This window comes from Grammomys surdaster, unplaced genomic scaffold (genome assembly GCF_004785775.1).
Source record: "Grammomys surdaster isolate TR1022 unplaced genomic scaffold, NIH_TR_1.0 193, whole genome shotgun sequence".
NCBI lineage: Eukaryota > Metazoa > Chordata > Mammalia > Rodentia > Muridae > Grammomys > Grammomys surdaster.
Genome location: NW_021604638.1, coordinates 10153725 through 10166393, shown reverse-complemented (window position 1 = coordinate 10166393; position 12669 = coordinate 10153725). Strand labels below are relative to the sequence as shown.

The following is a 12669-nucleotide window of genomic DNA, read 5'->3' as shown; positions in this document are numbered from 1 at the left end:
CATCCCCACTCACCCAGCACTGATAATTTTTTTAAACCTTTTACCTTCCCTACCCCGGACATAGGAATCTTCTTTTAACTCTATTCCTTCAACAGTTTCAGTTCTTAATTTTTCTTTTAGTGGGGTTGTGTGTGGCCGAGCTCCCAATGCTAGCTGTCATATAGGCCATGTTTATTCTAACTCTCAAACATTTCCCACAGACTGTCCTAAGCCAGCGGAATAGATATTTGAGAAACATTTAAAGATATTCTGCTGCTCTAGATTCCTGTTATTTCTCTACCGAGAATACTTCTTTCCATTAACTAAGTTGCCTTTCTTTTTACACAGTGATACATTATATCTCTAAGTATTCTATTTGGTACTGTTTCAGGTATTTCTATCATTTTGCGCTCTCTTTCTCAGCTATGGTTTTAATGCTCTCTCTTACCTAATCTATTCATTTCATCCTGATGATATTGATCTTCATTGCTTTATTAAAATGTTTTCATAAATGGCAACCTTTTTAGATATGTATGCTGTTTGTAATGGGATGTAATGATGTGTGTATATGCTATGAGATCACTAAATCAAGCTAGGTAAACACATCCAACACTATTTAGTTATCTGCTTTTATTTCTTTGTGTGCCGAGGGTTTGGGGGAGTGGATCCATTCATGTGCCTGTCCATATGGCGGTCAGAGGACAACTTTGTGAAGTTTTTCTCTCCTACCTATATGTGGGTTCAGGATGTTGGATGCAAGTGGCCAGGCTTATGCAGCAAACATCTTTGCAAGCTGAGGTAATTTACTGGTTCCCCGTCACCATGTAAATGAGAACTTTAGTATCTAGTATCAAAAAATTCCAAGTGCTTTTATTTGTTGGCCATTTGAATTTCTTCTCCTGAGAATTGTTTGCCCTCCAACCTCCATGTGCATAAATAACAAATATTAAAAAAGCCAGTGCTTAAATTTTAATAAATGAAATTTTAATATATTTCATTTTACTGTTAGTTTAATTACAACATGGCCAGTTTAATGTACATCTATTAGCACTGGTTGAGACTTTTTTTAAATTTTCATATGCTGATTTATTTATTTTTATCTTTTGGTTACTGGAAAAATACGTTTAAATTATCTTCTGATCTGTCCTATTATAACATCAAACCAGGTAACTCTAGAGCAGCGGCTCTCAACCTTTCTAACCCTGCACCCTCTAATACAGTTCCTCGTGTTATGCTGACCGCTCAACCATAAAACTATTTCATTGCTACTTCATAATTGTAATTTTGCTAGTTGTGGGTTTTAGTGTAAGCATCTGTGTTTTCTGAGTCTTAGGTGACCCCTGTGAAATGGTTATTTTACCCGTAAAGGGTCAGGACCCACAAGTTGAGAACCACTGCTTTAGACCATTCCAACCAAGAAAGCTAAAATCAGATACCCTGGAGGACTCCCAACCCACACCTTTGAATATTAATCCTCCGAAGTGAATTAAGCAAGACAGCCATCAGCTCTGGATGTTCCCTGGTGTGCTGGAGGGGACAGGAGCGTACTGTCCACCAGCCTTTCCCTCACTGGCTTCTTGTTAATTGCTCAACAGAAAACAACCTGTGACTTTCGCCTAAAGCGATCGCTTCAAGTTAACCCAAGACAACTTTAAAGATCTGTCCCACAGTGCCTGTATCAGGGTGCTTTTAGCTCCGTGCCCCTCCCTAACCCAAGTCCTCATTCAATCATGTCCTTGCCCTGTGATGATCGACATCTTTCAGGACGCTTAAACGCTGCACGGTGAGGGGTTTAGCGTAGGTCTGCACGTCCATTCACCACCAGCTTGCTAAGTGGACTTGTGTAGGAACAACCACCAGTTTGAGCCTATTAATGGGCCTTTAACTATGTTTTTCACAACTATTTATCTGTTGTTACTTTGTGTATACAAGTGTTTTGCCTGGAGGTAGATCTAGGCAGCACATGCACACAGTGCCCAGGAGACCAGAAGAGGGTGTTGGATCCCTTGAAACTGGAGTTAAAGATGGTTGTGAGCCACCACGTGGGTGCTTAGGACTGAACCTGGGTCCCCTGCAAGAGCAGCAAGTGCTCTTAACTTCTGAGAAATCACCCTAGCCCCTCCTTTGCTGTTTTTAACAAATTACCTGAGCTGTCCAGATTTGTGGGTATAACAGTAGTAGCCAAGCGTGAAGGGCTACCAAGTGAGGCTGTGTAGCCCACAGCCTCAGCTCATTGGTCCACCTTACTCTGTCTGTAGTTGGGTCAGGGTCCAGAGGAATAAGGGATTTGTGATTTGTCTTGTTCCTTATCCCCTTTCCCAACCCCACTGTATGTTTGTGATCTTCACTCTGCCATATGCCTGCCCTGTCTCATCCTCTGGGGTAAAATGAAGCATTTCTCCTTCCTGAAGCCTACCCTAATGTCACAGCCCACAGGACAGGACATCACTGCTCCATATGTCAAGGCCCTGACCCCTTGGTCCCTTCTTGTTGCACCCTTTTCTAACTTCTACCTGTTGGACTCATGTGACTTTCCCCTTCCTCGGTCTATACACTAAAAGTGACACCTAATGACCCCTGCACTCATTTGAGGTGGATTCGAACACAATCTCCACACGGTGCGTTCTTGACAACCCTCTAGATATTGTTTATTCTTTCTGTAGCATTTTCTCACATTTGAAAAGACCCTTATAATCCCCCAAACAATGGACTGAATCATAGTGACAAACAGGTAATGTTAAAAAGATAAGAGGAAAGCTTACTTAGAGCAAGGGATGCCATCTTTCGGTTCTAAATCGTTGGCGTAGCCATATTTATGTAAGATTCCATGTCCATGGACTAATTAAAAATGGAAATAGCTTGCAGAAACCTACTAGAATCAAGGGCCTGAGAGTCTCAGAAGGGATACACCCAGGTATGGAGAATTCAAAGTAACAGTATCCTCACTGGCCAAAAAGAACACTTCCCCCACCTTATATAAGCAGCTTTCTCTTCATTATGTCATGGCAATAAGCAGAGATAAATAGGGCTAGGAGTCTGGATGAAAGAGCCTAGGCTGCTGAAGAGTGGGAAGGCAGGGAAAATCTAGACCAGGAGGTAGGGGCTGGGCACTGGGTGGAGGGGTGGAGTCAGAGAAAGTAGTTGAGGCAGCACTAGTCCTGTAGCTATAGACAAAAGGGGGGGGCCTCAGTTCCAGAAACAGCTTATGGGGAAGGAGGTAGGCAGGGAAGACATTGTCTGGGTACCCTCACCCCTACCCACACCTGATCCAAGAGGGCGGTCCAACAGGAGGTTGGTCTTCCAACACTTTCCATGTGGCTTGAAATGAGGATGATTTATGGTACAACCACGGGCACCGAGTTGCTGATTTTATGGTTTGACTTTTCGCCATCTAGAGGAGAAAGGGATAGGATGATAGTAGTCACACTATGTAGAGAAACAGACTTCTGTAGGGGTGATCATAATTGATCCCCTAACTCCTGGGTCACGAATGGGTTTTATGGCTTAAGAGATGCCCATATATGGCTTCTCCTATGGGACGATAACCCACTGGGCATAGACATGGATGCCAGATTTTCTGGGGCTTGACAAAATCAGGTAGGCCTGCAAGTGGAGACCGGGTGCCTGAAACCAGGATGTTGAAACAGGGCTTCTCAGATTGGATTGGATGTAGGAACTGGGAGGCACAGGTGCCAGGCTGTCTCTCTTCACACAGTGTGGTTCCAAGGTCTTTGTAACCTAGACAAAGGGGGACATGCTTCAGAACCTACCCGCCTCTTCCAGGCGCATGCAGACATTGCCACAGAAGGCGTGGCAGCAGCGAAACTGGTCCTCACAGTCCAGGTGCGCCCTGCAGTAGCTTTTGCACTGGGTGCTGGTTGGCCGCTCCAGGCAGGGCTGCAGTTTGGGCCTTGTTAAAACTGAGAAGGAATACATAAGCAGCAATTCCCCTAACCAAGAGCATTTCTCACTGTTGCCAGCAGCTCCAGTGTGCAGGAACCCCTTTTTTCTGCCTTCTCTCCCTGCCCAACAGTCTAGAGATTTCTGTTTGGTTCTTGGATGAAAGGACCACTCCCGATACTTTCCTTAATCCCAGGAGGCACTGTAACTTTATCCATATTTACTTTAAACTCAAAAAATTAAGTCTAATTCTCAAAGTGAAGAGTCCTTTATTTTCACTTTATTTTACAGGGTGGAAGGAATTGGGTCCCAGGGTAGGGAAACCACCTGCCTCCTGGCGGTTGACTTTTTGGTTCTTTGTATGATTACACACTCTAGATACTAATCCGTTGTCATAGAAGTATTCTGCAGATTTCCTCCCAACCTTTGGGCTGTCTCTTTCTTCTCTTTTGCTATACCAAAGCTTTCTAATTTGAGGCCCTGCTGACTCTTTCCTTTATGTCCCAAGCTAGTGGAGTCCTCCTAAGCCTGGAGCCTCAAGTGTCTTCCCCACGGTTTCCTCTAGATCAGTGCCTCTCAACCTTCCTAACACTATGACCCTTTAATACAGTTCCTCACGTTGTGGTGATCTCCCGCCCCAGCCGTATAATTATTTTTATCGCTACTTCATAACTGATTTTGCTACTGCTATGAACCTTAATATAAGTATCTGAGACGTGGTCCCTGTGAAGGGGCTATTTGGGTCTTTGAAGGGGTCGAGACCCACAGGTTGAGAACCACTGCTCTACGTGTTTCAACGCATCCTGCACTACAGTAAACACTCCAAAGACGAATAAGCTATTGAACAGAAATAAGAATGACTGATAAATGCATGGGGAAAAAACGTTATGCATCCCCAGCCAAACACTGCCTAGAAAGGCGAGGCAGGGGGAGGGGCCTTTAAAGTGGGTTAGGGTTGGGGGGATTGACTCAGCCACTAAGGGAATCAAAAGGGAAACTCTGCAAAACTAATAGAACAACCACACACCCCGCCATATTATCTTTGGGAATATCTCCCAGGAATCAGAACAACATACAATAGATACTGCATACCCATGTTCATGGTAGCAACATTCACAAGTCAATGTATAGAATTAGCCTAGGCTGCCCATCAATGAATAAATAAACTGTATATATACATATATAATGATATATTAATATATAATCTATTATTAATATATAATAATTATATATAATATACATATAATTATATATATATAATTCCTAGAAAGGATGAAATTAATGGAGGCAGATACCATCATGTTAACAGAAGTATGACTAAGAAAGACCAGTGATGTCTGTTTTCTCTCAATGCATAACCTAGTTATTGTAGAAGGATGGAAGTTAGAGTGTCTTACTAGGGGGAAGAGACCCTACGGGAGGAAGGACAGAGAAAAGCTTGGGGAGGGGGGATGTGATTAAAGTATATCATCTACCATGTGAAAATGTCATGTCAAAATCTGTTTTGTACAAGTAATATATGTTAACTTTTTAATACAAAGAATCAGAGGCTTTTTCAGAAAATCAGAGTTAAGAGTCTCAGGCCCCAGTGTGATAGACCACAGCTGTCTCTAACTCCAGTTGTGGGAAATCTGACACCCTCTTCTGGCCTCTGTGGGCACTGCACACATGTGGTGCACAGACATTCATAGAGGCAAAACACCCATACACATTACATAAAAACAAAAAGGAAAGAGCCTGCCTTCCACCTGCACTTCTCCTTCTGGCTGGAACAGCTCCCTGAAACTCAGCTTTCTCTTGAAATGTTTCTCCTTTCAATCTTTACCCATCTCCCTTCCACTCTGTAGAATTTCTTTTTTAAAAAAAAATCACTACTGGACTTATACAAAGTGCACATCTTCATTTTTCTCACTGTGGCCAAGGTTCTAAAACAGCCAACTCCCTTTAAATGGTGAGGGCACATAGTAAGAAATGATCAGAAACCCTTTGTGAATTTTTGGTCTGTTTCTGGAGCTCATAACTGAGAATATCAGTTCCCAACAGCTTGAGCTAGACGCCTTCCAGGCAGCCTCTAACCCATCTGGAACTATCTACAGATCAATGTTCTAGACAGAAACCTAGTGTGGCTGCCACAATCCCCCCGACAGACATAAAAATAACATCTTACTTGCGGCATCAGGAGACCCTCCAGGTTGAGATCTAAACATTTGGTTTCCTTCCAGCGTCCTGGCTTTCAAAACAAGGGATGTTCTGGGGTGCCCCACCCCACCCCTGTTTCCTCCCTGAAACGGGGCTAGAGAATGGTTAGGATTATTCATTTTCTGCCCAGTCCCCACTTTGAAGCCCATGCAAAATACCTACTGTAATCCGGAATTTGGATTTCAGAAAAAAATCTGTCCTTCCATTTTGCCAACACTGGCAGGCCTAACGTGCCGAGGAGGAATAGCATCTGGAGAGTAACTTGTCGCTTCATGAGGCCAGCTGTGGGCATCAGGCTGCAAAGCTGGCAGGAGACTCAGTGTTGCAACAGGACCTGCTAGGGGCGCAGAGCGTTCCTGGTGGGGAGCTGGGACTACCCATGCCTGCCTGGCCTCCCAGCGCCCTGCCTGGTTTTGCACCACGTCCCCCTCCGTCCACACTACCATCTGGCCTGAGGTCAGCTCTTCACGATGTCCTCTCACCTTCCTTTCCGTTGCCCAGTGAAGCCAGTCACACCTTTACACGTTTGTGTTTTGGAAATTTTAAAAGCAGGAAAGCACAAGAAAAAATAGAGGCCCTCTGTTATTCATTACCCAGGGCTGAGCACTGGTGATCATTCAGGAAACCATCCAGGCTTTTTTCTCTGTCAAAATGCACATCTCCTTCATCAACATCTAATTAATTTACACGTTTTTCATAAAATTGTCATCACATTACACCTACTGATCTTAGCATTTGCCATTTAATCAAATATTTATTTTCTATAATATGATTTTTTTAGAACAAGTGCTTTTTTTCTTGTGTAACTCACACATACACACACAAATCCTTACTGAATTTTCACCCAGTGAACACACCCATGTAGGCATCACAAGGTTCTATGTCTAGCCCCCAGGACTGAGAAAATCAAATAAAATTGAGGTCGAGTCATGAGTCCATATTTACGTAAACTCAATTGGAATAGAATGGGAGTTTGCTGAAGAAAGGACTTAACCAGTGTCCAGTAAAAGGATGAGGAAGCATAAGGCCCGTGATGGAGCCTGTGATGGACCCCATGATAGAGCCTGTGATGGACCCTGCAATGGAGTCTACAGTTCTCTAAGGGAAGGAAGCCGTGCCTGAGCTGGCTTGCTTGCTCTGTCTTAACCATGTGATGCCCAGTCATGTGTTTGAAAAATACTTTCATTAGGTCTTTGAAACATTCATAGCATGTATTTTGATTATATTGAGCCTCAACTTACCCACTTAATTACTCCCAAATCCATCCCTAATTTCCTGTCCTCGTTTTCTTTTCCCATAACCCCTCAACTCCAATTTGAGCTGCTCACATCTGGATGTGGGCCCATCCACTGGAACACAGGGACTCCACCCTGAAAGAAACCATCCATAGCTCTTCTATTAGGGCTGGGGGCTTGTGAACTCCTTTCCACTCCATGATGGAATGTTATCTGGCTTGTTCTTGTGTAGGTGACCACAGCCACTGTGAGTTTGTGATTGAGGAGTCCTGGCATGTCCCAAAAACACTGATTTACTTGGGCCTTCCCCAACTTCTGTTGATTCAACACACTAACAAGTCTGTCAAGCATGTGCCAGTGCAATGCTTTTGAAGTTTATAGTCTCCGGAACCATGAGCCGAAGAACCTCGATTCTTTATGAATCACCTAGCCTGGGATAGTGAATTACACCAGTAGGAAAGAACAAGACAGTGATGGTCAGTCGGTAATGGGATGATGATCGGTAGGTAATGGGATGATGGTCGGTAGATCACAGGACAAATTGAAGCCATGGGAATGCAGTGGGGTCTCCGCCGCTGCTGCGATGGTCCTGCCTCAGATGAAGCTCAAACCAACTGTGAGGAAAATGTCAGATGAACTCTGACTAAGGAGACAGGGTAAGTAAGTGTCGTGCATAAATCTCTACATAAACCATCCTTGTGCAACCAGCACTGAGTGACTCCCGGGATCACAACGTGTGACTTTCTTCTGCTGATGGTTGACTTGTTCTAGTCTGTGGGGGGGACACCAAAGACTTGAGATTATGAGCTGTTATTCTGGTAACTATCAAACGCTTCCAAAAAGGTTCTCTGCATTATGTCTTCAACTTTTCCAAAAGTTTGATACTCTTTCAAACTAGAGAAAGAAAAGTAGGAACGATCAAAACACTTTGAGGACATGCTCTGAGGATTGAGGGGGCTCAGGCATGTAAAACGCTAGGTGTGGCATTCACCATACGATCTCAAAATTTATTAAATAATGTAGAAAGTTATTCCCTCTGAGGTTTAATATATCCTATAAAATTTTCACTCCTCCAATGCTTTTTATTTATTTTTAGCATTGAAGATTGACCTAGGACCTCTCTCGGATATTAGGCAAGTATTCTACTGAGACGTATCTTCATTCTGTTTTTATGTTCTCTTGAGACAGGCCCTTGCTACGTGCCCAGTCTGGCCTTGAGCTGGCCTCCTGCAAAGCCCAAGGACTACAGACAAGTTCTGCAATGCCTGGCATTTCATTTTAAACTCATCTGATTTGGTTTGGGCAGATGGTCAGGGCTCCTCAGCCTGGATGAGTTCTCCACCCAGGTAACTTTGCTGTGAAGGTCAAACCACCCTCACACTACAAACCATCCCTCAGCACCGCTGGCTTCCACTCACTGGATATTAACAGCACTCCTCTGATGTTATAACCCAAACTGCCTCCAAGAATTTGTCGAATGTCATCTTAGAGGCCATCATGCTCTTGTTTAGCACTGGGGAGATGGCTCTGTATGTAAAGTACCAGCCATAGAAACATGAAGCCCTGTGACCAGGTCCCCAAACCTCAAGCGGAAAAACCAGGCACAGCATCCGGAGGAAAGTGGAGACATCCAGATCCCTGAAGCTCACAGCCAGTCTAGCTGAGTCAAGAAGCTTCAGGCTCACTGAGGGACTCTGTCTCAAAAAAACAAATGTGGAAACAGATCAAGGAAAGACACCAGACGTCAACCTCTGGCTTACACACACACACACACTACTGAATACATATGACATGTACCTATGGATACCCTGATGAGTACATAGCATGTGAGTGCATACACATACAAACACACACATACATACATGCAAACACACACACACAGTAGCAACTGCACATAAGTGCAGATGCCCACAGATGAGTATAGACATTGGATGCCCTGGATCTGGAATTACTGGCAGTTGTGAGCTATTTGACATGAGTGCAGGGAACCCTACTTGGGTTCTGTAGAAGAGCAGCTAGTGCTTTCAACTGCTGAGCCATCTCTCTAGCCTACTTCTCAGGTGCTTCTAATGCCTTATCTATCTATCTATCTATCTATCTATCTATCTATCTATCTATTCTTGCATAAAGACTGAAACACTGGGTGTGGTTCCTTTCTGAAGAAGGTTAATCTTGTTACTTTTAATTCTATGTGTTGCAGACAGTTGTGAGTATGGAGATTGACCTCTGGTCCTTTGCAAGAGTAATAGTTGCTTTTAACCACTGAGCTACCTCTCCCGGCCCTCAGGTGCCATCTTATCTTTCTGCCTCTCTGAGAGAATGTGTTTATTTCCTGTACAAATCTTTCAGGACGGTGTGCGTTTGTTTGTTTTCATTTTCTAGAGTTGAAAGCAATGCCATGCTAGAGGATACTTTTGCTGATTGTGATTGATGGCTCTTCTGTTCCCACATGGCTCTTGGGCATCAGGGTGGAGAGTTTGTTCCCTCCGCACCCTGGTTCCTTCAGGCTTGACGGTTTCCTCCCTGAGGCATGACATACACCTGTTGGCAGTTGCTGTTCTTCTACGGCTTCGTGGGGCTGGAATAACTCACTAATGCTCTGGATTGTGTTACTGCCTGGCTACCTCAAACTGTGCACCGTGCGTGCTGTACACAGAACAACACAGTCACTTCTTGTGCTTTTCCAAACCCTCGGGTGCCAAGAGGCATACCTTGGCCTTTCAACCTCTTTATTTTGAGTTCGTTTTGAAATCTGTGTCCCCCCCCCTCACCCCCACCTCACCCTGGGACTCTCATGGAGGTTAGAGGGCAACTTCCATAGGCCAGTAAGTACTTTTACTCGGTAAATTCTCTTTTGCCTTAGTTTGGCTTTTGTTGCTGTGATAAAGCACTAACCAAAAACAACTTGGAGAGGTAAGGGTTTATGTGACTTACAGGTTACAGTCCACCAAGGCAGGAACCTGGAGGCAGGAACTGAAGCAGAGGCCTTGGAGGGGCGCTGCTGGCTGACTTGCCCTTTAGGTCTTACTCAGCCTGCTTTCTTCTACAACCCAGGACCACCTGCCCACAGATGGCCCCAGCCACAGTGAGCTGGGCTCCCTGGCCTCAACCATCAGTCAAGACGATGCCCCACAGCCTCGCCTAGGGGCCAGTCTGATGGAGGTGTTTCCTCAGTTGAAGATCCTGCCACTCAGGTGACTCTAGCTCATTTCAAATGAACAGAAACTAGCCGACACACTCCCTTCCTTCCGTTTGCTTGATCTAATGTCATCAGACGAACTCACACATTTCTGGTTGTAGATGCTGGTTTCCCATGGACATAATCCCTGGGTTTTTCACAGCTATGTCTGTTCAGACTGGAGTGGCAGAGGGAAGACAGCGACCATGTCATAGCTGGGTCTGTCTGGATCAGTCTCTGTCACCTTGACTCATAAAACCCAGGCCTTCTTCTATAAAGTCTCCCCCTCCCTCTCCCCTCCCTCTCCCCCTCCCCCTCCCACTCCCACTCCCCCTCCCTCTCCCCTTCCCTCTCTCCCTCCACTTCCCCCTCCCCCTCCTTCATTTCCCTCCTCCCCTCCCCCTTTCCCCCTCTTGCCCTACCCCTTTCCCCCTCTTGCCCTACCCCTTTCCCCCTCTTGTCCTCCCCCTTCCCCCTCTTCCCCTCCCCCTTCCTCTAGCCCCTCCCCCTCTCTTCCTTTCTTCTGTCTTCCCTCCCTCTCTTCTTTCTTTTCATTTTTCTCTCTTGGTTTCTGCAATTCACTTACATTGGCATTGTTCGTTTTTAAAGTGCAGTTCATTGACTCTTAAGATGTTCCCAGGGCTATGCAGTCTACAACGCTCTCTTTGGAGCATTTGCGTGAACCTTAAAACACTCGGGACACATCTGCTTCCATCTCCCACCGAGCATAATCCTGGCAACCACTTCTCATTTTTCTGTCGCTGTAAATTTGCTCTGGGTGTGTTATTACATTTGAGATGTTTTGTGTCAGCCATCTTGCCCTCAGCACAACATTTCCTCAGTTCATTCAGGCTGCAGGACCTACAGGCACTCCGCTCTTTTTATGCCTGGCTATTCAATATCAGTTCATGGATATGTGTTTTCAAATCCATCTGTTACTTAGTGACAGATATTTGGCTTGTGTCTTTGGAGCTACTTTAAAGAATGATGCTATAGGGGAATTAAAGAGATGGCTCAGCATGTAAGAGCACTGGCTGCTCTGATAAAGAACCCAAGGTTTGATTCCCAGCACCCAGATGGCAGCTCACAACTCTAATGCCAGCCTCAGGGGATCCAATGCCCTCTTCTGGCCTCTGCCGGCACCAGACATGCATGTGGTGCACAGAGATACATGCAGACAAAGCACCCGTATACATAAAAATAAATAATTAATAATTTTAAATACTACTATAAACTTCTGTGTGCAAGTTTTTATATAAACATCTATTAACTCTTTTGGGTGCACGCTTTGGAGTGCAATTGCTTAGTCATACAGTAATTCTACGTCTAGCTTTCTGAGATTTTTCTCAAGGCCTCTCCCTCAGTTCCTTCCAATTTTCTTGTATGTGCCAGGTTCCAGTTTCCACATTTATCATCAGTACTTACCAGCACAGCTGTCTATTAAATTATACCAAACCAATCTGTATGTAGTGCTATTGGTTTGCATTTTAAAAAAAAGGCATGATCCTGAGTGCATGGAAGATGTATATAATATCCTCTCTAGGTCGAGCCGCCTCCAGAGAGAATCCAGAGAAGCAACACAGGCAGCAAAGCTCAGACTATGTGGCCTGAAATCTTGGAAGAAGGTCACGATTGTCCAGGTAAGACAGTGAGTCAGGATGGAGACAAATCATGGTAGAAAGGGAAGGCCCTCCTGGAAGCTCATGGACCCATCACAAAGGCAGAAATATTTCCTCAAATAACCAAATATATCAGCTTCTTACTAGAAATGGTGCCTGTTCCGTCAGACACTTGATGATAAGGACGGAGTTCTTGGTGTTTAGTGAGGAGTTTGGATTTTCATGAACATATAACGCACTGAGCTTCTGACTATTCGTCGAATCCTGTTTTTTGCTCTCGGGGGTACAAGTGGATTGCATTTCTCAGTCTCACTTGCAAATAGGCAGAAGCACACAGTTACACAGTAACCAAAAGAATATAGACAAACAGTGAGCTAAAACTCATGACAAACTTTGCTTCCAGAGCCAGTCCCTAAAACCCTTCTCATGAGGGGCTGGAGAGAAAGTTGAGTGGCTCAGAGGGCAAGCTGCTCCTCCAGAGCCCTGACAGCTGACTCTCAGAGCTCACGTTAGGTGCTCACAGCTCCCTGTAACTCCAGCTCCTCAGATTCGACATCTC

The 12669-nt window shown here is 44.8% G+C and overlaps 1 protein-coding gene across 1 annotated transcript; it reads right to left on the bottom strand.

The window, feature by feature from the left end:
* Positions 1-2605: 2605 nt before the first annotated feature.
* On the bottom strand, positions 2606-6597 carry LOC114622919 (WAP four-disulfide core domain protein 13-like). The gene is made up of 4 exons (XM_028769487.1): positions 6561-6597; positions 6241-6412; positions 3750-3899; positions 2606-3370 (listed from the first exon to the last, which is right to left on the bottom strand). Exons 2-4 carry the CDS (start codon positions 6368-6370, stop codon positions 3315-3317), a joined length of 336 nt encoding a protein of 111 aa, XP_028625320.1. The 5' UTR covers positions 6371-6412; positions 6561-6597; the 3' UTR covers positions 2606-3314.
* Positions 6598-12669: the final 6072 nt, after the last annotated feature.